General features: G+C 39.7%; 1 protein-coding gene across 1 annotated transcript; it reads right to left on the bottom strand.

Moving 5' to 3' along the window:
• Positions 1–3,220: 3,220 nt before the first annotated feature.
• On the bottom strand, positions 3,221–17,208 carry CPO (carboxypeptidase O). The gene is made up of 11 exons (XM_074145691.1): positions 17,129–17,208; positions 13,822–13,897; positions 13,275–13,399; positions 10,643–10,757; positions 9,697–9,798; positions 8,828–8,932; positions 8,122–8,232; positions 6,864–6,954; positions 6,076–6,278; positions 4,698–4,782; positions 3,221–3,489 (listed from the first exon to the last, which is right to left on the bottom strand). Exons 1-11 carry the CDS (start codon positions 17,206–17,208, stop codon positions 3,221–3,223), a joined length of 1,362 nt encoding a protein of 453 aa, XP_074001792.1.
• Between the last annotated feature and the right edge of the window lie 10,606 nt (positions 17,209–27,814).

Below are 27,814 nucleotides of genomic sequence, written 5' to 3'. Positions count from 1 at the left end.
AGGAGAGATAAAACCATGCAATGGATTCATAAAATAAGAGGAGTTTCAATGGAGACATCCATACTATCTTTTTCTTTAAAATTTTCCTTTGCAAAACATGGTTGATAAAATACACCCTCTCTGCAGTGATTTTTGTCAGCCATACATACCACTCTTCTATGAGCACAAAAGGTACGCAGAGAAGTCAGCAGACTGCGAGGGTGTGTGAAATATAGAGCCTGTGTAATGTTTGTGAAGATCAATTTGCTGCAGCATTGGCCTTTTAGTGGTTGTGGCTTGTTTGTGCAATGATAGTTCCTAAAAGCAGCTGTAAGCACTCATTGCAGGACATCTGTTCTGCAATGGCAATGAGGGCAAGGTGCTGCTTCCACACAACCTTCATTTGTGGTTTCACTATGCAAAGTCGGTGAGTCATTGCTGACAGATCCAAGGAGCTGTAAGCTCAGGCATGATCAGTGTGCTGACAGCAGCAGACATTCCTCTAAATAATGATTATTGCCAAATATCTCTTTTTTTTTTTTTTTTTTTTTTTTTTCTGGAGAACTCTTCCTCTCAACTTCTATGATTCTTGAATGCTGGGAATGCTGGAAGCAAAATCTCCTCTCATCCCCCTGCCTAGTTGCCATATGCAGGGGCATCTTCCCCTCCCTAGTGGTGGTTATTGTAACAAGGGGAGCTAATAGCGGACTGAGCCAGTCCACAGAAACCTACTAATTAACTTTGGGACACACCTGGTTGTATCTTGTAGTGGTAAACAATTTTCTCAAAAGATACCCAAGATCAGCAAAACCAGCTCCGTTTCTCTCTGGTTCTAGGCTTACAGGTTGTGCAACTTCTCTGAATCCACTAAAAAAGTCCTGGCTGGCAGCATTTTTGTACCGGTGTAGTCATGGGTTAGTGTTGGAAAGTGATTGGTGGCAGCCCAATCTTGGGTTGGCTTTGGCAAGGTGAGCATGTGGACATTCGTCCCCAGAGGACACTGCCATCTGCTGCTGGTGGCACTGGGAGCTTCACTGCTGTGTGCCAGCAAATGGCTACAGAACACTCGTGGTCAAACCCCACTCAGAATCACAGAATCATAGAATACCAGGTTGGAAGGGACCTCAAGGATCATCTGGTCCAACCTCTCTTGGCAAAAGCTTAAAGACAGCTCACAGTGATGGGCCAGATGGACTTGTCTTGTTTCTTATGGTTCCAAAGATACAATATACAAATACAAATTTAAAGGCTTACAAGTCACATCCTAAACTAAACATAAGTTTGGGGAGTGATGCTCCTGTGGGGAGAAGTGCTAATTAGTGACACCTTCTGCTACAGAGCCCAGCGACAGACGGGTCTTACTGTAAATGAGTGGTTGGTCTGGAAGGACTATGCTCTGGGGAACCTTCAGGAGTCAGACAGATTTAGCTACACCAATTGGTAATAATCTGTGGACAATGAACACAGGAGCTATTTGTCAACTAACAGTACAGGTAAAATGACAATAAGCTGTGCTTTGGAAAAATGACTGCAAGGTTTTGTCTGTTCGGGGTTTGTTTGTTTGTTTTAACAGTACCATGTTTAAGTAATATGCATCCTTCTCTTGGCAGCATTGGAAGAGAATTGGACAAAAGAATTTTCCAGATTCTGCCACAGACCCTCTTTGAGATCTTGGTTAAGTCACTGAGTCTTGCTGTACTTTATAACTTGAAGACAGTTATTACAGTTGTATTACAGTTCTTTCAATGTCCTTTATCTGTGAGCTTTCTGGCACAAGCTCTTGATCTGCATTTGCCATCACTGGCCTTCAAACAATCAAGGGGAAAAAAAAAAGGCATTCTCTTCCCCAAAGCTGGAAATATATTGTTGAAAATCTCTGGTTAGAACACCTTTAATTTTCAAGTGGAATCTTGAAATTTGCTAAGAAAATCAGACATTTAATACAATGTTTTTAAATTGTTATTATTTTTTCCCCCTGGACTCTTCATTTCCTATCAGAAAAAAAAAATAATTTGTCCTATTACCTGTAATAGCCAAGCCTGGTGAGCATATCTCTGGGATGTGGGACTCCTGGATTCAAACGCAGACAGAATACAGGTTAAAATAGGTCTTCTGTATTTCAGTGAATGCCCTGCACCCTCTGGTGTTGGCTGTAACAACACAGAAGCTCTTGGCATTTTCTTTTGAGCAGCTCAGGCGGAGGGGCCCTGCTCAATGGGCTGAAGCATTTCCTATCCTCTGGCACTCCAGTGAGCTTCCAGCTTCGCGTGGGGATCCCAGGCAGAACCCTGCAAGATGCAGGCTCTCTGAAATGATGGAGAGCCACGCAAATGGGCCCCAGTCGTTCTGCAGAGTCAGTCCCAAAGGATTAAGGTGGTTTGTAAGAAAGGCACACCTCTGTAAATAAAGTTCTTTGCATACCATGTGTAATGAAGTCCCTTAGGAGTCTGACTTTAGGAGAATATTTGTAGCCACCATTCAGCCAGTTTTAGTAGTTGAGGATGCAAAGAAATCGCTCTCTGGTCTGCTCCGTGAGGACTAGCACCCCATCCTCACCTTCCTTTTACCTTTCTCTTTTGTATTTTTGAAGGATTTGCGCAGTTTGTATCATCACTAATCTGACTGCACCTAAATCGCAGGGCCCACACCTCTTGTCTGTCCCCACATGCTTGCACCAGCTCAACTCTCCACTTTGTTTCAGGCTGCTGTTGATGGTTGCTTGATTATGACCTTTTACTAGCTTTTGAGGCCCTGTATTTTCTGGTAAATCCCAATGTGTCAGTTTATGGAAAGAGGGTGGATGTCAAGGAAGCTGTCCAATTTTCTGTAGTGGGAACTGGAGACATTTTGCTAATGCCAGCAAGACGCAGCAGTCAGTGGGGTCAGGCAGTGGGGAGAATTGTGACAGGGCAGGACTGGCTGACATAAGGGTGACATAGGCGCAGGTGAGCCCTGAAAACATGCTCAAGAACCAGGGAGTAACAGTGTTCTGTCCCCATGTGTACTCAAGCTGGCTTCTTGCAGAGCCAGCAAGGGAAGCTTGGGAAATTGCCACAACTCTTCATCCTTTTCTCCCTCCCTAAAACACAGCTATCAGAATGCAAGTGGATGCTCGTTATTTTGTGGGATGAGCCTTTATTGAAATAGTTGACATTTAGTTCCTCTGTTCATGATATTTTGTCTTTTCAAAGGGACTTTGTACTTTGCATGTGAGTCTCTTACTGAGTTCTCTAAACTGTTTTTAAGAAGCAGTCCATGTAAGTAGAACATTCAGGCAAAGACTCAGGCCTAGGCTGCCAGAGGTCAGCATCACAGCCCCACCGGGGAAGTACTTCTGATCAACATACTCTATGATAGTTGTCACAGCCAACATAGTCTCTTCACACGTGGGCTGGATCTGGTCAACGGGTAGAACAAATCCGTGAGTACCGTTGTCTCGCAGTTCAAATGTGTAGGAGAAAGGAATGCCAATCATGTGAGCCCAGTCCCGTGAGGAGCCTGAGTTACTGTCTGTGAATTTAAAATTAGAGGGGAGATATATGTATTAAGCACAGTTCTTTGAAAATACTTCTTGCTATAGTTAATGCAAGATTATACCCGAATCCCTGAACTAAGCAGCAATCGTATATCACTGTGACATGGAGAACAGAGTTTCTAGGTGCTACAATTCTTAGTTATACTAAAAGTCTTTCATGGAGTTTCCTAAGTGAAACAATCCTCCATAAGATGGTATTGTACAATAACAGGAGATGAGTTCCAGGGATTCTGTGTTTGTAGCATTTTACTGTGATTAGTGTGGAATACAAGATGGACTGGCCATTTGTCTGTTTTGGTACTTCATTTCCTACATTGACACTGCCTGGGGTTTCTTTGTATATTTGTTTTTAAGCGTAACTTTGGTTGAGTCTGAAAAATTTCTGGCTACTCCCTGTTCATATGCCTCATGGATATTTTTTCTTACCTATTCAGTATAAGTACAAACCTTGGCAAAATGCAGTCCTGGGCATGGACAAGTTACCTTGTACTTACACTGCATTGCTCATGCAGTAGGTGACTTGTGAGACATATGTGAACAGACATTGTGAATACGCAAAACCACATGGGTACAGGAGCCAACTGCTTACTCTTCTCAGTGACTGGCATGACTTATTGCTTACTGGGAAAAGACTGAGTTTACCAGGCAGGCTCTAGAGCCCTCTAGTCCTCTACGTAAAAGCCGTCAAGTAGTACCAGCTGTGATGGTGTGGTCGTGATGTGGCTCTCCACTCCACTAGGAACAAGGCTGAAACCGACATATTTCACGCAGAATTGCAAGCAGCTGCCGTGTGATAATGTCTGATGGAGTAACTGTAGACCTGATTGGGATTTAAATTTTTCCTTGACTCCAGTGAAGACAAATAGGAGTTTTGCTGCTGACTTCAGCAGGGTCAGGATGATGTATCACCAGTCTCCTTCTGTCCCCTGTGATGTATCTGTGAGGAATTCGTGTAGGAACTAGCTTCTGATCAATGCTTCCTTCCTTCCTGCAGTCAGCTTTATAACGTACAGTGTTATCTTGTATTCAAATGACTGCTGCTTAGATGTTCCAATGAACCAGCCCATTAAATATTACTCAAAGAGGAAACTCAGCAAAAGAGTACTTACTGATTCCTGTGACACAAGAGTGACTCTCTTCTTTGAAAAATAGAGCAATCAAAGGGAAACATAAAGAAACTTACATAAAATTGAAGAGGTTGATCCTACTTTATAACTGGTCCCATACTTTCCCATCAGAGCAGCAGCTGCTTTCTCTGCAACATGCATCTATAAATTCAAAATAGGAACAGCATTGTCATGAGTACCAGTACATTCAACCATTATTTTGAGTGGGCCAAAATTTTTGTCTCTTTCAGCTTTACATTTACATATGATCAGTTTTAAGTTTTGATATTATAAATTCAGGACTTTAGAGAAACCCATTACAAACATTTGGGCAAATTGTTCTTGATTTTTTAATGAAAATGATATTAAAATTTTGAAAATTACTCTGCTATTAGGTAAAGTATTTGCTTTGTTGTAAAGCTAGGGGGCTGTATTTTGGAGAGTTAGAGTCTATGCTGTATAGCATGCTGACTACAGCAGTGATTAATCCTTTACACTTACTATATTGCCATAGACTCTGTATCCCACCATCTTTAGAAACTGAGCCATAGACAGACTAAATGACTTCTTCAGTGACTCATATGAAGTCCAAACCAAGTCCCTCATGCTCTAGACTAGTGCTCCAGCTACTGAAATGTTCATAAATATACATGTTAATGAACTCAAATTAGAACACTGAGAAACTGAGGGAAGAAGTAACCAAGAAGCAGGTGCCTGCTTTGCTCCCATTCTCCTAGTGAACATGTTTGGAATACCCTTTCTGGACACAATCGTTGACAACCATGTGTATATAATGTGCTGGCATCCTCAAGTGCAAATGCATTCTTGTATGCAGCAAGAATAATAATTCAATTTTCCTGATTTAATATGAAGGATTAGGATTAATTCTGAGGCAAATAACCTTGCTGATACTGCACATACAACAGGCAAACCAAGAAAGATGCAGAGACCACAGCCCTACATTAGGGAAATGAATAACTAAAGCCCTGGAGACCTGCCTCAAAGGAAGCTTTCTTTAAAGAAAAGTTACTTATTACTTCTTTTCCTTGTTACTTCACTTTTCCTCCATAGAAACACTAAATCAGTGTCACAAGAGGTTCTGTTTAGGGGACAGGAAAGCAGCGTTAAATAGAAGCCAAGAGCTCTGATATATTATTAGATAGACGTGAGAGGATTTGTAAATCAGAGAATACACAGAGCTAATGTAGATATTAAACTCCATACAGGATGGTTCCAATTTTTGTGGCTGAGCAAGGGAGGGGAGCCAATGCCAGCCCATAGCCTGTCCTCACTGTGTGGGAAATGTGAGGAGCGGCAGTAACTCTGGGAGCCAAGTCCCTGAATAAGCCCAGCTCCTCTGAAGGAAAGGCAAGAGGGCAAATAGGTTTGTGCCACATGCAGTATACTGCCTGTACTTGTTCTCTACAAGTGTACAAGATGAATGTTTTGCCCTACCAGTTCTTCACTGTTACTTGGAGGTTCAGTTGTGAAGCCATATGGTGTGAGGATGTACTGTCCATAGGAGTGAATTGTTAAATAGCACAAAATGTCACTCTTCTTCCTTTCAATTAACTGAGCCACAGCTCTTGTCTCGGGCTCTGATTCTGGTCCAGATCCACAGAAAGTTTCACTGCTGCAGTTATAAGAAACACCAATACCTGGAGAGGAATACAAAAAGTGAATCAATGGAGATACATATAAATACCAGTTCAGAGGCAACAGGGAAATTTACATTGCAGTGTTAAGGTGTGTGTTTATGTGGGCAGGGAGACTAGACAGCTCAGTGGGATTTTAACATTTTACTTTGTTGGTAGAAACTAAGGTTTTCTACAAGACTGAAATATTTAACGCAGATTTGGAGGCTGACTGCAGCAAAAACACTCTGACACCACCACAATGTACCACCTTGCCAGGGAAGCTAGAGACGCTCCTTGAAATTCATGGCATAGACAACTACTGGCTGTTAAGTGACTAACTCCTAACATTGCTGCCTAGAGCTGATGCTTGCTCCTGCAGTGAATTAGAGGTATAGTTATATAAGCAGCAATTTTCTGCTCACAAAAATAAATGCTAGTTGAAAGTCAATGACTTAATATTTTTATAAACCAGGTTTTTATTTTTACATATGTCTTGATGACAGCAAGATGAGTATTCCTTTCATATAGGATCTCACCTCATTTCAGAGACTAGTTATTACTCTTGCTTTACACTTGCGTTGCTGATCTGAAATACTTAGAACTTACTGCCCCAGGAGGAATTGAAGTTTCGGTTGAGATCTGTCCCATAGCAGGTGCCATTCATATGGGGAGAACGGTTTTTCCTCCACAGACGATCCTAAACAAAAGTAACTGCAGTTACATAATAACAACTTAATGATCCATAGGGCCTAGTGATAATATGGTGTAAATACTCCTTTATTTTAGATGTCCGCATTCTGAGTAACTCTTGCATTGTAATAGTGCAACTGTGTGTGCAAGGGTGATAAAGCTTAGTGATAGAACATTTTATCTACTACAGCCAGGCTGTCATATTACACAAGCCTGCATGCACCTTGAAATGAGCCCACTGAGCTTTAAAAAAAAAGTAGAATTTTTCTGTAGTACTCAATTGCTTCCATGCAGTGCTGCACTCCTAAGAAAGACTTGGCATTGTGAGGGATACCTCTGTGCCCAAGAGATGACAGCTGAATTTATGTTTGTTTCAAATTAAAAAAGATTAATGCTTTTTTGTTAGCTAATCTTGCTGCTGCTCCTTGGTTCCCTACTATACTCATTGCTACACTTAGTTCTCTGCAGACCTCACTGCACTGCCTGTATGAGCTTCGTGGCTGAATTACCCATGCATCCAAGTGCAATGTATGGTATGCCCCAAACCTGCCGGGGAGCCAGCTGGGAGCCAGCAGGATCCACATGGTGGTAGGCTGAGCCTATTAGGCCATGCTGAGGTCCTGCATTAAAAGGTGTTTTGACTGGGCTGTAAGATAGATGAGAGTAGCTGAAGACCAACATTTTGCATTATCCTCCATATCAGAAAAGGAACATTATTTGGGAGGGCACATCTATTTCAAAACCAAATAGCCCAATATTTGACCAATTCTTCTCCTGTCCCATGCTGCAAAGGTGCTTAGACCCATCTGGCAGTTGACTTTTCCTGTGAAGAATGACTGACTCTTCCAGACATGCTTAAGTCCATCAACCAAGCCATGAGCTGTTATCAGGGAACTAAGTCCATCCTCAGAAACCCAAAAGCAATTGATACTGTGGTTTTGTCCTTTCTTCCCCAGGCTCATGACATTTGCTAGGATTTTTTAGCCCCATAATCTCAAGTGACTGCTGATTTACCAGAAGAAACAAAACCTCTCTGCCATGAGAGGATTTGTGTGAGTAATGATTCTGTCACTGTTCTCTGTTTAAATATAATTGCTATGATTGCATCTAAAATTAACAAATCATGCTAGACACATCTAACTTTCAATCTAGTTCCTGGATTTTCACTACTTACTTTTTCCCAGGAATAGATATAGCCATCAATATTGAGGACTGGCAAGACATAGAGGTCCAAATTCTGTAGAAATTTGCTTATCTTTGGGTCAGATTTGTAATTTTGAAGAATCTGAAAAGAAAAAGTACAGAGGACTGAGCAGAGAATCTAGTTATAATCGCTGGAAAGAGCTAGTTTAGAACTATCATCAGGGAATCACGCACTCCTGAATATCATCATGGTATCTGAGATCTGCTTGATCTCCAGATATGTGGAGATATCTACCTTTTGCCATTAAGAAAAAGACAGTATATAGTCACATGGATATAGTTTTGCAGGTATGAAGGCTGCATGATAGTGTAACTGTGTGCCAGTACACGTGGAACATTGCTATACCATATCTTCGGGTTGCTTTATTCCAGGGAGACTGTGGATTTGTGATGCAGAGAGGCTTGATCCAAAAGCTACTGTGGGAAATGGAGAGATTGCTATCAAGTTCAGAGGCTTTGGAATCAGTTCAGGTGGAGGAAATGATGCACTAACAAATATTCCTCTCAGACTGCGATTTGCACTTAGTTCTCCACAGGTATCTGTACTATTTACTAATTTTGAAAATCATATTTTAACAGAAAAAGCATAATTCTTGGTGCCACAACAGAGAAGAGAACTGAAGTATCCAAAGTGATATGGGTTTTTTTATTATCTAAGTGGAAAAGTGGGGACTCACTTCTTTCACAAACCACTGGCAGAAGGCTGGAGAGATCCATTCTCTGGCGTGAATCCCACAGTCCATCCAAATGATCTTTTTGGTTTTATCTGATGGTTGGCTGATCTGAGGGAGTGTAAAAATGATCATTTGGAAAACTTACATTACATTAAAACAGCCTACCATAACACAGAAAGAAAAGGATGTACCTTGATGTGTTGTTGAGCCATCTGAGATTTTTATTATTACAGATATCATTATGACAAGCTCTCCTTCCTAATAAACCCATCTCTGTAGTATTTTAGGGCAAGAGTTTTAAAGTGTTTGTTGAGCAGGACTGTCAATAAACTAGTTTCTTTTTCATTTATATTAGTCATTCACAGGACTGGTTTTTCTTACTTTGAGATTATTTTTTTTTCAGGAAGGGAAACAAAAAAAGGCAGGGAATCTAATTTTACTCAGCAATAGGAACAGATTAGACGATAACTAAACCAATTAATAAGACTATGGTTTTTACTAGAGAGTCTGATAAAAAATGTCATGGAATACTCCTAGCAGAAAGGCTATATGCTGCAATAAGTAAAAAAAACAACGAAACAAAACTCTTTATCCTCACACACAGCTGTTGCCAAGCTAGTTTCAGCTTGATTAGTATTTCTAAACAAGACTTCAGTTAAATTTGTTGTTTTCACTGCATAATAACAAGGTTATAGTGACAGTGTATATGAAAGTTGGCAAATCTTACTGTAGTGTAGAGGAGTAAAACCATTTCCTATTATTTCAGTGAACTGGGATGAGCACTGTTTTAGGAAAGATCTGAATCCTGTTTTCTCCTGTGTACTTTTCTGTGAAGATGCCTCTTACTCATTTTAAGAAAGCTCCTCCCTTACCTGCAGATAATACATTGTTCGATTCTCAATTGTCTTCCCCAGGTAGTGCTGAGTCACCAGCTCACTGTTGCTCTTCTGGATCTGAGTCATCCATTGATAAATCTGAAATAGTCACAAAGAATTCTTGGCCTAAAGTGAGAGTTTCCTTCTCTTTCCCACCTCCATTTCCAGATTAAGGCCTTTTATTTTGCTTAGACAAGCAATGTTTTCCTCAGAGCTTATTTCAATTTGTGATCTCACTTAACACTCATGGAAGGCCTTTCACTTGCCTCTGAGCAAATGCATGGTCGTATCTCACTGGGTGCTAAAAGATAACATCACTGCAATACAGCACTGATACTCTGTCCTGGTTCTCATTCAACATGCCTGTCCTTTTGGCATCTTTCTGTTTACTTCACCAGATGTGGAGTCACACCACCAAATCTTCAAAACAATATTACAGTCTCTTCCCTATCAGTACTGATTCTTCACACCTGAGTTCAGCAGCAGTCATCCCCAATGGGTAGCTCAAACAACGTATATGTGAGGATTGACTCTGCTCTCTCACTCTTTTTGTGTGTCTAGGAGGAAAATATCACCATGCTCTGCTTACTCACTGGTCTGTGAAACATAGCACCAAGAAGTCTTCACTGCCCCACCCTCATGACATTATTCTCTTCTAAAGTGTCAAAAACTTGTCCTTAAGTTACTTCTTTCTACAGGCCTCCCACTGTTCACCTCTTCTTCCTCACTGGGATTCCAGAGATGCAGTAGCCATTGCACTTCGCATTTGGCTCAGCATCAAACATACTGGGGCCTAAACGAATAAATGCTAGAGATAATGATAAAGCATAATAAAGAGCTCCACTGACTCCAGCTGAGCTTTCTGCAAGCACAGAGTTGCTTGCTGTGATATTTACAAAATAGCAGCAACAAAGCAAGCAAGCAGACTTGGGTTCCTCTTTACCTCTTCCATTGGATGATACTGGGTGTAGACATAACCTTCTGGGACCTGCCTGTCACTGCTCCTCTCCTTTGGCATGCTCTGATCCATAAGTTCCTGCACGTCAGGTATTAGGACCCTGAGGGGAGAGGAAAAAGGGAGATAGAAAAGAAAATAATCCCTAACAATTACTGCAGAACTATCATGGTGGGTACATTGCTTACATCAACAAATGAAAGGATTTAGCCCTCCCTTCTGTTGTGGGCTGCCTGGCAAATCACCATCAGCATAATGGTAAGAGAAATTTCAAAATACTGAGATTTTCACTGGGTTTTAATAATAAAGTAACAATTTTACCAGTTGGGTTTTTTTTTAAAGATTGTCAATTTTCTACCAAAAATGTTCAATAGCTTTCTTTTCTTCACTGCTGCTGCTTCTCGGTAAAACTGTAAAATACCACCTTTTGGGAAAAGGAGGGAAAAGTGAAAAATTTAAGATTAGTGTTTCATTGTCATTTATGGAGAAATTTTTAATTTGCAAAGACTTCACAGAAGTATTTGTTGGAATTTGCAAAAGTCAGAACAACCTCCCTCTTTCCTTCAAAAAGCTCTTCTTGCTTTTTAGCTACAAATTACTTCTGAAATAAATACAGCACAGGCGTGCTTTCATGATTAAGGTAGTCAATAAAACCTTTTCCTTGGCTTCAGAGGACTTTATGCACTGTGCTTTCTCAATCCAATCAGTTCCTTGTAACACTGTTACAAATCTGAGCTCATTGTAAATGCTTCGGATAAGACAATTGCAAAGGTAGCTTAAGCATTGTTGATTTCAAACACTGTAAGTGCTAATAGGCTATTCTGCTGACAGTAGCACTCATGGGCATTTCTGGAAACTGCACATAAGAAACTTGTAAGAGTAGTAACAGCCGACTTTCACTCCGAGCTTTGATGTTTATTCACATCTGAACTTCAAACTAAAATTTAGGCAATGCAAATTCCCATGAACTGAAACCACACATGCAAAATGCCTTATCAGAGCTCTGGAGAATTGAAATCCCAGAGTATGACACAGTCAGAATATTGATGTCCTGATTATAATTTGTCATTTATGTCTCTATCATTATATACCTAACAGTCATGTTACCTTCCTTGCATGTCAACTGCCTTCTAAAAGGTGGTTCCTGCTTTGAATCTGTTATAGGAACTTTAACTCTAACATTGCCATACTCATCTCAACCCTTTTGCAATACAAAGCCAAAATTTCAGCTTGACTGTTAAATTACCCACCTCTTTCTTTAGGACCCTACACAAGGTGAACACAGTTCTGGCCCTAATCTGAGGGGGAGGGGACGGAAAAAAATGACATTAAGTTAGCTTCAGTTTAGTCTTTACATTTCCACTAGAATCAGTCGAAAACTTTAGCAAATGAAGAGACTAGATATAAGTAAGAGGTTAAATATCTTCTGGAATGTGGTCTAAGTGATGAATACCTAAACCTGATGCTAGATCATTTGTACTGGCTCCTACCTTATCTGTCTCCATCTCTGGTTGTCAGGGCATCATACTTACTAAAAAGAATTTGTCAGGCAAGATGCAGGATGTCAAGATCAGCTTTAACTCTAAACAGCTTTGAAGTGACACCAATCCTCCTTTAACTTATCTTTGATTGGTAAATGTCAGTGTATGCCCATTGGCCGTTTGTCACCAGCCCTGAATGACTACAGGATTGTTTATATGAAATATAGCTAACTACTGGTTACCTGAAAAAGTCAGTTCCAAATGGGAATGAGACTGTGTGAAGAATAGACCTTATTTAATTCCATTTGGCTTTATAAACACTCTTTGTATCTGGATTGGATCTTCTGGTTGGCAGTAGAAGCAAGGCAGTTAGTGAAAATGTGTGGCTGGGTAGGTGTGATAAAAGCATCATTGGTCATTTGCAGCTTGTGGCTCCCAATTGCGTGCTCAGTAGGGACTTCCACTGAGATCTTTGTCCTAGGCTGGGATGTCTCTGTTTAGCTGGATGGTGCCAGGAAATTCTCACCAGCCTGGCAGGGGACAGGATAGGGATAGAAAACTGCAGCTCTGAAGAAACTGGCTGAATATTTACTTTGAAAGGTCTCTTCTCCAAACCAGAGGAGGAACAAAAGACAGGGAAGGGAAAAGGAGAGCTACAGAAACTGCTTCTGTGCAGTGACACTGGTTAAACCTTTGGCATTTCCAAAATAGGGGGGAACCTGTGTTCAGGTATCCATACTTTCCAAGAGCAAAGCATGTTCCTGTAAGGTTGTACCAAGTTTTGCTTCCTGACTTTAGAATAAAAAACTGAGTCATACTTCTGGGCGCCATCCTCTGCCACTGAGAAGGCAACAGCAGGAAAGAAGACAGTTGGGGTCGCCTCAGATCCCAGCTCCAAATTCACAGTCCAGGCTAGCTGGAAGGTGAATAAACAGGGCACGGGGGAATGTGCCTTTAAAACTCAAAGGTGTATCTAGCATCTGTGCATTGGGCAGGTCAAGGGAAGTTGGAGCCACTTGAAAAAAAGATTGGGTCCTATCGTCAATACTTGCTGACTGTTCATTGGAAGGGCTAGGTCCTTTCATGATAGCACAGATTCTTAGAACCAGCCTTCCCCATCAGGAAATTAGGGGTCGTACTTGTAAGAGATCATATGATGATCTAAGTTGTCTTTCACCTCCTGCACCAGAGAGGCTGGGACCCGTATGTGCAGGTCTTCTCCAGCCCGGATGTCTTCAGGCAGCTGGGGCTTCCACAAATCCAGCTGTGCAGAGGAGAAGAAAGAAATGCACAAATCAAGCTCTTTTTGCAGAATGAGAAAATATATTTATGATAGAGTAGCCTCATATCAATAACTGGAAGAAGTTTTGCTTCAAATTCTCCCCTTAACTATTCTCCAACCATCTGTTCATAGAGCATGCAGCACAGGCTTAGTGTTTCCATTGACTCAGGCACCACTGATAAGGAGCAGTTCCTTCACAGAGCCATGCAAGGTAACTGACTTCTTCCCATAAATGCCTTTAGGTAGTGGAAGGGTAATTCCACCCTACACTAAGAAAAAAAAGTTAGGTAAAGCTTTTTCAAGTTTACTTTAACCTTCATTCCTGTTCAAAGTTACATGGAGATCTGTTTTACAGTCCAAGACCCCAGTCTGCTTTTTGGGTACACATGGTTATCTTTACTCACCCATAGAGTGCTGCAAAGATGCTGAAGATGTTGGACTTGCTGAAATGTTTCTGGCACAATATGAAACACCTGATCCCTGGAAATTCAGCAGAGAAACAGGACCAGTTTTAATGTCTGTTAAAGTATCCATGATTTCATAAGTCAAAAAGAGATATTTTGTTATGTAGAAGGAAGATAGAGCATGTAACTGAGTGCTGTTCCAATAAAAGCATATCCGAGTGATGAAATCCTGGAATGTCTTAGCTGCAAGTAGAAGTAAGTGATGCGGGTTTTCTGTTGTTAGAGCATTAGGTTAACTCTGCTTCCTTGCCAGTGATAATTCTTTATTCACCATAACAGCTTCACTGAAGTCAGCTGCTTGCATGAGCCCTGGTATTTGTTTCTGCCTTTGCAGGACCAGGGCCAAAACAAGATCATCGATAATATATAATAAACTATTTATTTGATAAGATGTCATTTTTTTTTTTCTCCTGGTCAGGAATTATTCAGTTATGCCAGATAGACTTGGTGCTTTGCTGATCTACTTGAGCATGCAAGAACATTAGGTAGTCATGATAAATGAACATTGCTAAAAGCTTGAGATGTTCACAAACTACTTGTCATGAGAATAGCCAATTTATTCCACAAATAGTGGGTAGTGTGGTCTCCAAATTGCATATTCTTAATGAATTCACAGGAAACAAAAATTTCTAATACAGGATCTATGATTTTTTATTTCTAGAAAAGTCATACAGATCCAGTGTCCGAGTATATGTTTTCATGAGGCCCCATGACACTTTAATTTACTGCAGGCTAAATCTGAAAAAAATATCGAAAGTTTACAAAGAACAAATTAAAATGCTTGGACATGCAAAAAAAGCAAATCTGTATGTTCTATTTAAAAAAACCTTTGTAATTATTTTTCTAATTCTTTTCCAGTGTTCGTTCAGATCAGTTTTCCAGAACTGATAGCAAGTGTGACATCTCTAATGAAAGGGTTTCATAATGAGGAGTGGATTTTGACGACTACATTGCATTACTCAAAGGTGAGATAGCAGTTATGCACTGTTTGTGTGATAGAATGAGGAACCTGAGAAATATTCGTATTTGTTAGTAACCAATAACCACTGCTTCACAATCTCCTTCAGTGACTTCAGTGGGCCTTGGTCCCTTTACAGGACACATACAAAAAAAGAACATTTTACATTTTAAAGCTTCTGTAACAGAAATTCTTGTTGCAAAAGCCTTGTATGGTGAATCATTATGGTCATCAATATAATATGCTGTCATCATCTGAATTGCAACTGCTATCATTTGTGCTTCCATACACAAATGTACAATTATCAGCTTAATATACATGCAAATAGAATTCACTATTCATTCACTTTACCCACTGAAAAATAGGGAGATTTGGGGTTTTTTACATCTCTCTTGAATGCATCACCTTTGCTGATAGAAAAATGTAGAACTTGATAGTTAAAATGGGCTGTTTACTACTGGTTCAGGAGATGCTGTTAACATATAACACCCTTATCTATGGGGCAAAATGATTACATTTGCATTGCTAACAATTTGCTACAACAGCCATGATATCTTTGTAATAGAACCTTGTAGATGCAGGATAAACATCTTTGCTGGGAGAATAAACATCTCAGCTGCAGTTCAGAGTTTATTCTCTCTAAATGCCTGGGCTTGCTTTGCTCTTTGTCTATCAGGAAGGGAAACAATATCCTGTAATATCTTTCTATCCTCATTGACATTATGTCTTAATTACACCAAATGGAAGAAATGCCAGACAGTCAGATTTCTGCCAGATGGCCAGCTCTTATTTACTGATAAACCTTTTACAATAGCCAGTGTGGAGACAAATCATTTTTAATAGTAAACTAAGATTAGAAAGCACATAGTCATTTACGATTATGGACTAGAATTCTCAGTGGAGAAGTGCAAAGTCAGCTCATGTGACCATGTGAGAACAACAGTTTTTTAAATGCTACAGTTAAGCTTTCTTACCAAGTTAAAGGACTTTCTCAGCACAAGCTGTGTTTCCTTGTATGCTCATAGATCAGATATTTCATTTAAGTTGTTGAACAGAGAAAAGACCAGTGAAAATGGGCTTTACTAGTAATTTCATCTTTATGCAGGTACTGCCCACCCAAAGTCACACTGACCATTCTATTAAGTGTGTTTTTAAATCCCATGCGCGTACTCAACAGGTTCAGCCCTGAACAGCAATTAGAAAGACAAATGAACACTACATTACCAAGGGTCTGTTGAATTCTCTCCAGTGAAATTGACAGGCTCTGAGTCCCTGATACAAATCTGAAGACTAAATATTATCCAAGTGAAATAACGCATTTTAAAGAGAGAAGTGGTGACTCTGTATGTTCTGCAATTGCCAGGAGAGTTGTTGAACAGGTATACTATGAAGGACTTGCAGTAGGTATTGCTTCGTTTTTTCTCCATTTTAAAACTGTATTCAAGGGATATAATTAGTCTAGAGTCATTCAGCACTGGGCTACTTTCTCTGTTCACTTTAGAAAATTCCATGTATAAAGTTATGTGTGGATAGCTGGCCTCCACACTATATTTCTGCCCGTCCTGAAAATCCCAGTTGCTGTAAAGGCAGAGTGACCTTTCATTCCTTGTAAAGTTGAGGATGAATGAAAAAAAATAGTTTAGATAGGAAAACAGCATAATTTTATATCGCTCATTTTCTTACGAAGCAGAACTGAGAATGGAGAATACAGAAAAACTAGACATTTCATAGTTTTCAAAAACGTTAATCTGTAATAAAAAATGTGATAATCTCATTCTCTGAACACTTTTGGTTGATGGTTGTCTGGACCAACTCCATTAGCTTATTTTTGTTATTTCTACTGATTTCCAACAGGGAGTCAATATCTAAGTTGCTTTTTAAGACACCATCTTTTTCATGTAACCTCAGCTGTCTTTTATTAATGGATATAATTTTGCTCAGTCATCCCCCCACTTTATACTCAGAAAAAGCATTTTATTCCTACAGCATCTGATTTCAAAGTTCGTTATGAAAGAGGCTAAGACAAATGAATTTCAGCTAATGGAAGCAGGGCATCCTGAGGTCCATTTGAGGGGCATTCTGTGTCTCCTACAGTTGCAGCCATATCTTTGTTGGCTTGGATTTGGTTCAGTCTTTCTTCATTTCCCATCTTTGTATTTTCTTTCCAAATCTTACAAAGCCTACAGCTTAGTAACCCTATCTCCAGGTTTTCAGGCTGTAATTGTTATGAACAGTTCCTGGAAATTTCACTGCATGCACAATTCTTCATGATACCCCATTCACACTCACCCGTCATATCGCAATTTCAAGCTGAGTTTTCCAGGAATTAGCATCCCCAGAGAAAAGATGATCCCAGGAAAAAGCCACATCTTTGTGCAAAGAACCCAGACCTGACAGTGCAGGACTAGAGAGGAGGAGAATAGATCTGGAATGAACACTATATTTGTACAATTATAATATATAACCAGACTTATCCTGGAAGTGAACCTGCCCTTGTTGAATCATTAACTTTGCTTTTAAGTAGTTTTACTTTTTCTTAATTCTCCAAGCTCTCTGTTCCACACCTCTAAACACAAACACATACAAATAGCAACATTCTCACTGAGTGCTTCTTCTAAGAAGATTTTTCTGTATGATACCTTCAAATCTTTGAAAAAGTTATGTGACAAATTTTGTAGTCATTGGAGAAAATGTTACCTGCAAGATCGATGGCAACTAGTGAAGATTAGTTTATAAGAATCACAGCGATGGGAGGAACAAGAGAACACTGGTAAAACAAGCTCCATCCTTGCTCTCTTTCTTCCTCTGTTTCTGTCTTTGTGGAGCACTTCTTTGACCTCTTAATTGCAATTCTGTCACTTGCCTAGCCAAAAGGAGGACATGAAAGGAACAACCAACATTTCTGTAAAAGGGAAAGACGGGGACATCACAGTCTCATCTAAACCACTTTCAGTTGGACCAGATCAGTCTCTGGCCACAAACTATCAACTTTACACTGTCATAAAGAGCATTTTTTGTTATATACTCAAAATAGTGGGCTGGTTAGTATCTGAAATATTTAATTTCTTGCTTAGTTCATATATCAAGAGTAAACAGTTGAATTCCTTCCTTAATAGACTACAATTAGAATACAGAACAGTTCTTCGGAAAGAAATTGTTTCACTTAGATTATCTCTTGGATTAAAGCTATCCCATGGTGATTTAATGCAGAAAACTACATGGATTTGGGGTGAATATAGTCCAGTAAGTCAGTTTGTGTACACATGCAATGGACATTAACTGCAATTATAATATCTTTGTAAATCTTTCTCAGCAAAGTATGAAGTCTTCTAACATTACTACCAAGGCTGTCATCAAGGAAACAGGCAGCAGAACAGTCCCAGTATAAAAGAGGACCAGCTTATCTCAAAAGTGTGTTCTCACAAAACCAGGCTGCATGCAAGAGAAGAATATGTTCTTCTTCATAAATCACACCAGACCCTTTCCATTTTATTGCTACATGCTATAATCTGCTCAACAGCCCAAACCTGGAAATGATGGATATTTCCCTCTGTGTAGATACCAAACCCACAATGACTTCCAAAAGAGCTGAAGGCAGTCCAGTTCACAAGATTAGAGGCAGCTCTGTTTGTGAGGCATCAGAAAAACAAACTCATGTTGGAAGACTGTATTGCATACTGACACCCAGTTCATCTGCTCAGATAACCTTTGCTTTTCTTCCTTTGTCTCCACTGCTATGAGGTAGACTAATGTTTTGAAGACTTCTGCAGTTTTGTCTGTGCCCTTTTACCAAAGCTGACTTTGAATTGGGGTTCAGTCCCTTGACAGGGATTCAGAATCTAGAAATAAGAAAAATTTCTAAGAAATTAGAAATATTTCTAAGAAATAAGAAAAATGGAGGCACAGAGGAAAAATCAAGAGGCTTCAACCTTTTTTTTTCTCTTGCAAAGAAGACATGCACAAATGGAGCAAATCATGGTATACACTAAAATTCAACTCCAGCCCAAAGCTTACACCTCAACACTGAAAGCAGAAACTGTTTATTCTATGGTGAAAACATTACTTCTATGATGCCAAATAGTTATGAAGATAGATAGGGTCATTTTGCTTAATGGGCATAGGATTCAGAAGAAATGACAGTTGCTTGCTAAGTCTTTGATTCAAATTCCTTTGAAGCCTAGTTGGTTTTAATGGGCTTTAGATAAAAGTCCTGTGAAATAATTGTGGACTTTTCTCACTGATTTAAAAAATGGACTTGTTTTGGGAGTTCAGCAGAAGATTTGTTCATAAAAGACAATACTTAAGTATGTACTTAATGTTCAGCTTGCAAGCAGCACTGCTGGATTCAGAATAAAAGCCATTAGAGACATTATTCTGCCACCAATGCAAAAATATCTTGGGACAAACAGTTAACTTCCAACAAACCTATTGCCCTCTTGGGCATAAATGTCTCTGTCAGTAATAAAGCCTGTTCTTTGGTCAGGTTCTTACTGGCAGCTGCTTATTTTTCTAGCAAATGTGGAAGGCAGCTTAATCCATTTATCCCTCCTTGAAAACTGTGTGCAAAAAGGCATGGGACATTCTGGGGAGAGGAAAGGTTGTAAACATATGGCACAAACATGCCATATGAAACCATGTGGTGTCCTTTCTTCCAAACCAGTTTACTTTGCAGTTCTTCCATACGTTCTTCTTAGAGCTTCAGAGCATTTTTTTCAGCATCAGTTTAGCCTCTCAACTGTCCTGTGAGACAAGCAAATATTATTTCCACTACTTAAAAGATTAAGAAAAAAGGGGAAAAAAGTGACTCCCCAAGGTGACATAGGAATACTGCTGCAGAGCCAGGAATAGAATTCAGATCTCCTGACTCTCTGTCTGGTGCTTCCTTAAATATATGACCATCTGCTCTCCTGCTGGAAGTATAGATACTATATGCTGACTTCAACAAGCTGGCTGCTAAGCCTGTTAGTTTATCCTCTTTTTATCCCATACTGATATCATCTCAAGCTAAGCTTTTGGCCTGGAGTCAAAGTGATTTCCAGTGTTTGAATGATTCGACCTGCTTGTTATTGTTTTAACCTTGCACCACACATATGCTCAGCTATTTGTGACTTATCTGCATACGGTCTGTGTAGAAACAGCTGCAAGCTAGAACTATTTTGTTTAAAGATTCCATACTGAAGCATACCACGTTTTAAACAACTATCATATAGCAGTGAGTTTGATCCTGGTAGCTGCTTGCACCCAGATTTCCTACTGAACTGCATGTAATTTTCAAGGACAAAGAGCTTATTAAAAGGACAAAAAACTTACGCACTTGTGTGTCTCCATAAACATCAGTTCATCATGTTAAGCTCTCACAGTTCCACAGCTAAATGCCACACTGAGTCCATCTGAACTAAACCAAACTAGAACTAGATGGAATTCAACATGATCAAACATGATGATTTTTTTAAATCATCACCTTGATTCTGAGAAACCCATCTCCAGTAAATCTCTTCTTTCACGGCTGCAGAACACTCATGGTATGTATTCAAGATAGAATCATCACTCAGTAGGGTCAATACAGTAGCATGCTGACTAATGTGCCTTAAATCCTAGTCTTCTGCTCCACTGAAGAAGGAGGGTGGATAATTCAGCTGTTTTACTAAAATATCCTCTGGTTATCACTGTAGCCATACTTAGAGGAAGCACATAATGAATCGACAGTTTTGTTTCCCCTTGACTTGTCATAGGGCATAGTTTATTCTATAGGTATTGTCTTTTTCTATGAGTAGTAAAAGATATTTCTGTCCTTCTGAGCAATGTTCAAAATACTCCAATTCATTTTACAATATTAAGTATATGGTCTTGATTCTGCAGCATATGAACGTACAGCAGTATGTTGTGTGGCCTCTAATGTGAATCATTGCTCCTCTCAGTATGCCAAGTCTTCAGCTTTCACAGCTTTGTTAGAGAAAGTTTTTTTCTGAAATTCTCTGGAACTTCATTTTGATTTGACAGTGCTAACTGTTCTTAAGCCTCATTAGCTCCATCAGCAATCCTAGCATAAGTGGGAATATACCAGAAGCTATGCTGAGTTATAACAATTCCCCTCTAGTCATCTTGCTGAGTTTTCCTCTCTCTCTTTCTCTGAGATTACAGTGAAAACACCCCATTAACCTTACATTTGGGATTTTAAAATAATCTTAAACCAGAAACAATTCCAGCCAACATACACTAGATTAGAATTATATTACTGCAGTGTCCTGCAGATCATCAAGTGACATAGGATACTTAAGCTTTAGCTTAGTGGAACTAATTTGATGATTAGTACATGATCTAGTAATTTCAAGAGATACACATTTACAGATACTTTCAAAGATTTCTCCATAGTTTTTACAGCATTTGTACACATGCATACTCACATAATTTGAGCCAAAACTGGAAGTATCAGTGTGTTGTGTCAGTGTGGGAAATAACGCCTGCCTTTTCTCCATAAGACCCATGATGCAGTTTTTAGACAGCTTTGTTATCAGGGAGGAGCTTCAAGCACCCGTTCAGAAAGCAGTTCCTTATGGAAGTGGGCTGAAGCAGGCTGACAAAATCTGTATTGGTTTAATTAGGCTGGCAAAGCAGCTTCCTCAGGCACCATCTTCTTTAACCAGGAAAGGAGAATGTTATTAGTGAATTGTCTTTCCTTACTAACAGGTGGCCTGGGTGATTATTTTTCCTTCATCCTTTAGACAGCAAAATGTCACTGCTAAGGAACCTTGACGTCATCCCTTACCATACAATCTGAGTTCAAGATGGTATTTGCCACCTGTTACTAAAAGGTAACAAACACTATTGGTTCAGTTCTAGGAGTTAAAGATGGTTACCCTTACAAGGAGTTGTACACAAAACCCTACAGTCCTTGTGTAAACACAGTTCCTATGGGAAAATTGTCTGCATAAGAATTGTGCAATTTAACTTAAAAAAAATACTAGTAGTATATTTCAGGTGCAATGATAAATTGCTGAACCCAAAGTCCACACATACAAGCTGGCTGCAAAATATTGCCCTTGTAGTTTGATCAAAGGATAGTTTCAATTTGCTGACAGCTTTTAATGTGCTTGAATCCACTGTGAGAAAGACCAGTTAGATTTTCTCACTCACATTCTCTACTCCTGAAAACTTTCCCTCATAAGAATATCTTCTGATGACATGATTAGAACTTATGATTTCAAAGGTATTGCTCAGGGGAAAAGGATTTTCAGAAGTGTTTGATCCTATATTGGTGTTCTGAGTGGGCAAGAATTAAGCAAGAACCCTTGACTTTGTGAAGAAACAAAACTTTTTGTAAACCTTTAGCTGTCAAATCAATGTTATTCTTTTAAAGAAGGTGTCAAATAGGATTAAAAGCCTGTCTTGTATTTTTAAATAAAATAATTACCTCTGCAAGTAAATAAACTAGTATTATTTTATTGCTACTAGCAGAACTCTACAGGACAGCACATAAGTCTCTGTTATTGCTTAATGGTTAACAAACAAGCTTACTGCACTGTATTCTAGAATAACCAACATCACTTTTAATGAGTTCTATTACAAGCACTAAAATACTTTATGATTAGATGTGAATATTCTTGCACGTGATTTCTTAGACCCAAACAACATACACTATATTCCCTTTAATGTAAGTAATTAGCTTTTGCAGCTACAAAACATGTTCATACTAACCTTTGGCCTCTGTTCTATCAACAGTGATAGACATACTTGTCTTTCTGTTTAATACTAGCACCACTGAGCATAACAGTATTGCTTGCATGCATGTAGCTATGTATATATGGCCATGCAAGGTAAGTAATACTCCAAACCTCTCAACTAGCATGAGGATCTGTTAAAAATGGTTATGATGTCCCTGAGGAATCTCAGTGATTATTAATGAAACCAAGAGTACCTGATGAAGGATCTCAGAGCAGATGTCGTCTGAGCGAAACAAATCCATTCAATGTAAACTACTGTCAGAATTTCTGGTGTATTTTTGCAAATAAGCCTTAAACAATTTATAAGCTGGATTTGGAGTGTACTGTGTATGTATGGATGTGACATGCAGTAGAAACAGCTTGTATTTTGGGGTCTGATTTTGTAAAAAAATAGTAGCTGCTAATAGTATCTGTGGAAAGTACTGGGTAGTGTATCTTTGCACTGCTAGTTGTGACAGGGCCGGGCAGGTTTGCAGTAAGGCTGTTGATGTGGCTTGCATTGGTCACAAGTTTTGGGGTTCTTCAGTGAAGGCAGATGTTTCTTTCACAATTAGCCAAGACTTTCTCCACTCTCGTGGCTGAACTGTTACTATTTGGACAAGGAGTGGATCTGAAATATCAACCAGCTCTGCCTGGCAGAACTTAGACATCCAAGCAACTCAACATGGGGACATTTCCATTATACAGGTGGGGAACACAGACACCTGGCTGTGCTGCAACTGTGCCCCTGCTACGAAACAGGGCATTCCTTTGAGTCACGGCACTACCAAGATGGGTGCAAACACGAGGACTCTGGGTGCGCCACGGGAACCTCCTGAGTGACTTGCCCATGAGCAAACAGATAAGTGGTGGCAAGCAGGGAGCTGAACTCAGATTTCCCATGTCTCTGCCGAATTCCTTAATGTCAAATCATCTTATCCTCTGTTCAGAGAGAGTGGTTTTGATACCTTCATTGTTATTCTCTTTTTTTTCCCTTCAAATACTGAATTATAAGATTCAGTAAATGAATAGCAAACCTACCACCAGCAGCAGAAAGTTTGGAAAGTTCTCTTTTTATTCTGCATCAGCAGAAATCAAACCAACCTTCATCCTCCTCAGTACTACCTTTTGGAGGGAGTACTGCCTACTGAGAAAGAAGTCTTCTTGCTGACATCAGTGAAGCATTCACCATTTTGTACTGTTCCTTGACCATAGACTGATACAGAGCAAATTTCCAAACAGGTTTTTTTTTTGCCAGCTTGACTTTTCAGATCTCCGTCATTTTCCTTACATTTATACAGAAGTGGCCCAGCCTGAAGATTCATTTAGAAGGTGATGTGTCCCTGGGACAAATCGTTCATTGGCAAAATGGAGCATATTCTAAAACATCAGACACAAATTCAATAGCAGTCTTTACCCTCTTCTTGCCTCATAAACCGCAGTATACGAAGGGCTTAGGTGGCCTTTGTATTTTCCGGAGAATTCCCTGTGTCAAGGAACCATCTGTTGTTCTGTTAAAGCTGATATCTAGCTGCTGAGTCAGCACAAAGGGCAACTAAACCCCCAGTATTGGTCTTCGATATGTATATTTAAAAAGATTAAATTGTCTTTTATTACATGACGGACATTTCAAATGTGGGCTCCATGCTTGGTCTCTCCTCCCCCTGTAGCTATTGTGTGCAATAACGTCTTAACCTACAAATGTTATACTCCACAACAAGCCATTGTATGTTTCCTGAATCTCACCTCATCTGTGTCAGTACACATCAAGACTGCAGTGACAATTCTCACCATTTACACCAGCCTCTGTGCAGTCAGACTCTGATTCACCAGCTGTTCCCTACTGCAGAACGGGAAAACGAGGCTCACGTAGCAGTTCAATTTTTCTCCTTTGAAGTCACAGAGCCCCAGCCTCAGCTGGTGTATGTTGCTGTGGTGCCCTGACTTTAACGTAAACCAGGTGATGGGCCACTCCCTCTTTTCACACACTCCCCACACACTTCCCCATGTTTCTAAAGGGTGGTCGTGTACAGATGACATCTTATGTGCAGCGGAAGCTGTATGATGGAAATCGAACAGGCGAATAAAGAAAACTTACCAAGTGCCCTTTGTGGATTGAACTGATAAGCATAAACTACTGCATGTTCTCAGGAAGAACACAAAGAGCTGAACACAAAGAGCGTTCAGTAAATTGTCTCTGTCTGGAGATATGGATAGAGTTCCTTACCTATAGCAGTGAAAAGTGAAAAGAAATTCCATTTATAAAAATTTGCATCTTGCTACATAAAGCAAGAGCATATCTGGGTTTTGATGGGTGCCATGGCAACAATGTTACTGGAGTATACCATAGGAGCATTTTGGGAGAGAGGGAAGAGGATGAAACAAGAAGCTCACTGGTTATCTGTGGACACAAGGACTTCTGCTGCAGACTTAAAGACAGATTCTCCTTCTTGTTCCTGGGTGTCTGTTTACAGTTGCCACCACATTCATACTTTCACTTTATACTGTGGTTGTCCAGAAATAATGAAAAAAAGGAAAAAACCTGCTACCACTAGAAGGATAGATCTGAAACATAGTTTGGAGTTCCTTTATATTTGAATTGCTTGTAAGAGAAGAACAATGTAAAACTACTAAAGCCACTGTGATTACTAGCGAAGAACAAAACCGCAGGATTACATGTTCAGTAAAACCTATGCTTTGGTACCATAATTGCTTTAAAAGTATGCATGTAGAGAATAACAGATAACCATGGCTCTGCTTTTGTTCTGAAATAACTAATTTCAGCAAATTTCGCCTAGGAGTGGATGCTCCACCTTTTTTTGATATCTACAAAACACCTGCAATTCTTTTTAAATTCAGGTATTCTAATGTCAGTGAAGAGGTATTGAAACTGGAACCTCATTATGTGCTCTGAGATTTGGGTGCACAGAGAATACCTTAACATTAACAAATGGCAATGTAAAATAACACCTACTGCAATGCCCTGAGGGGAAAGGGGATGGCAGAAGGGGGACGTGGGGGAGTGGGGAGGTGGAAGAAAGCATTAGAGGGAAGTCTCAGTATTTTCTTAATTTTAGCAATTAACCAGAGCCGCATCTCTAGGTCTCTGCATACAAAGCATTATTCAACCTCTTGCCTAAGCAGAAACAGTTGCAATACCTGAGAAATAGACTTTCATTCTCTAATTCCAAGCTCTAGTCTATTTAGATTCTGATTTCTTAACAAAAATCTAACTCTTGAAATGTACTTTTAGTCCCTCTTTCCCAGTCACTTCTGAACGTCTTGGCCAATTTGAGAGCAAAGTGGAAGTTTTAAAGAGAGTTCCTGGATGTTTCCTGTAAATGAATGGCTGGAATATCTCATACTCTGAGAAGGCTGGAGTTAGGGCTCAAAAGTGTTTTTAGACATAAGCAAAACGAAGCAGGAGAGAACTACAAGTCATCAGAGTCTGCAAATCCAGTTGCTTATGGAAACAATTTTTTCCCAACACTCACTATTCTCATTCTGCATTACATCACAAACTTGGTTTCATTTTTGCTCAGATGGTACTAGTTTATTTTCTGTTCATGCAAGAGCCTTCTTGACCCTTGCAGCCTACATCTTCTGCCTTCCTGTTTCTTGCTCTCATTTTAGATCTGTTCACACATCCTGCAATGCTTAACATCATCCTTGAGCCAGTGAAGTTTGCTATTTAACTAGTATTTGTAAATCCTTCTCAAAATGTTTTCTTATTGATTGTGTGATATATGACAATGATCTGAGCTTGTCACCCTTTTGTATGTGGATATCCCTCAGATGACCTGGAGAATTCAAAGGATTTGCATTATTCTCAAAGTATATGCATTATTCTCAAGGAAAAACTTACCAGATAAGCCAGCTTTATCATGGCATTTTACTGTTTTGTAATAAGGTAAGATTTGTGAGTCAAAGTGTCTAACAGCAAGCAGCATGTAAAAAACAGGAATCATAAAAGGCAGCATCTGTTTCTTTGAGATTAGCAGGACAAATACTTTAGTCCAGTATTTCATAGCTCAGAGTGAGGGAAAGATTTGCAGGGGTCTACTTCTCAGACTTTGTGGCCCAAGAATAAAGTATGCTGCCTCTTCATACAAGAATCTAGTCAAATACAAGGTTGTTCTGTGCAGCTGAGTCCACTGTCTTTAAGTCATAGCTACATAATTACTCTAAGCCCTATACTTGCTTTATCTTTAATGAACCTTCAACTGATCTAAGATCCTCCCCTCCGTCAGCAAATTAATTAATTACCTATTTTCACTTTACACAGGGTTAAGAACCTTGGCCTTGCTACAGATTGGATACACCCTTGGAATACCTTGGAATTTATTGAGTTAAACACCACAGCAAATATCTGGCTTCCATCCATTAATAAGATACACCCATGGGCTGTATGAAATGAAGCCATATTCAGCTTTCTTGTTCCTCATTTCTTGTTCAGAAAAGACTTCCAGCCACTGCACTTACAGTGTTCTGACTGTGAATAAAGGTTAGAAACACACGTTCCTGGGTCTGCAGGAAGACTGTGAAAATGGTAGAGAAAGGGCACTTGCATCTCCTGTTAGCCTTACTGGCAGGTCAGCTAAAAACATCTGTTTAGTATCTGTTTTGCTTTAAAAGGGGGATTTTGCACCTTTTGCACCAAACAATCCACGCAGTGACAAAACCCACAATTACAGGAGCAAAATAATTATTGCTGATCTTCGTTGTGAGTCTCCCACTAATTTTAATAAGCATGATTCAAGAGAGAGAAGAGAATGGTGTTCTAAATACAGATTGTAATGCACAAAACAGAGGATTAGATCTCCCTTACTATGTGAATTGGACACCTGAGAAACCTGGGTTTATTTCAGATATTGCAACTGCTTTTTAGCAGATGTAGAGATTCAAGAAACCCACAGCTCTGAAGTCTCTGTGGCAGCAGCTACATGCTTGTACAAGCTACTGCTTGGAACTATGAATCACTGTAGGTGACAGTAATGACTTAAATTAGAGATGGCATACCGCAAGATATTTTAATAAGCAAGGTGGTCATTATGGCAAACTACTACACTTTCATTCTGATTGTTTAAGTATCCACCTACTAGTAAGGTGTTAAAAAAAAAACAGAAAGAGGGTGATCAGCTACTTTAATGTAACATGCTATGCCATTTTGTGCCCACTGGTGGCTGATTCTGTCCAGGCTGCTAGCACCCAAGAAGACAGTATACTTCCCTGTCTGGTGTTTGTCCCTGTAGAGATGGGACCTACGTACCTGCTA

This window comes from Numenius arquata, chromosome 3, assembly GCF_964106895.1.
Source record: "Numenius arquata chromosome 3, bNumArq3.hap1.1, whole genome shotgun sequence".
NCBI lineage: Eukaryota > Metazoa > Chordata > Aves > Charadriiformes > Scolopacidae > Numenius > Numenius arquata.
The sequence above is the reverse complement of the archived record's forward strand: the minus strand, read 5'-3'. Positions and strand labels throughout refer to the sequence as shown.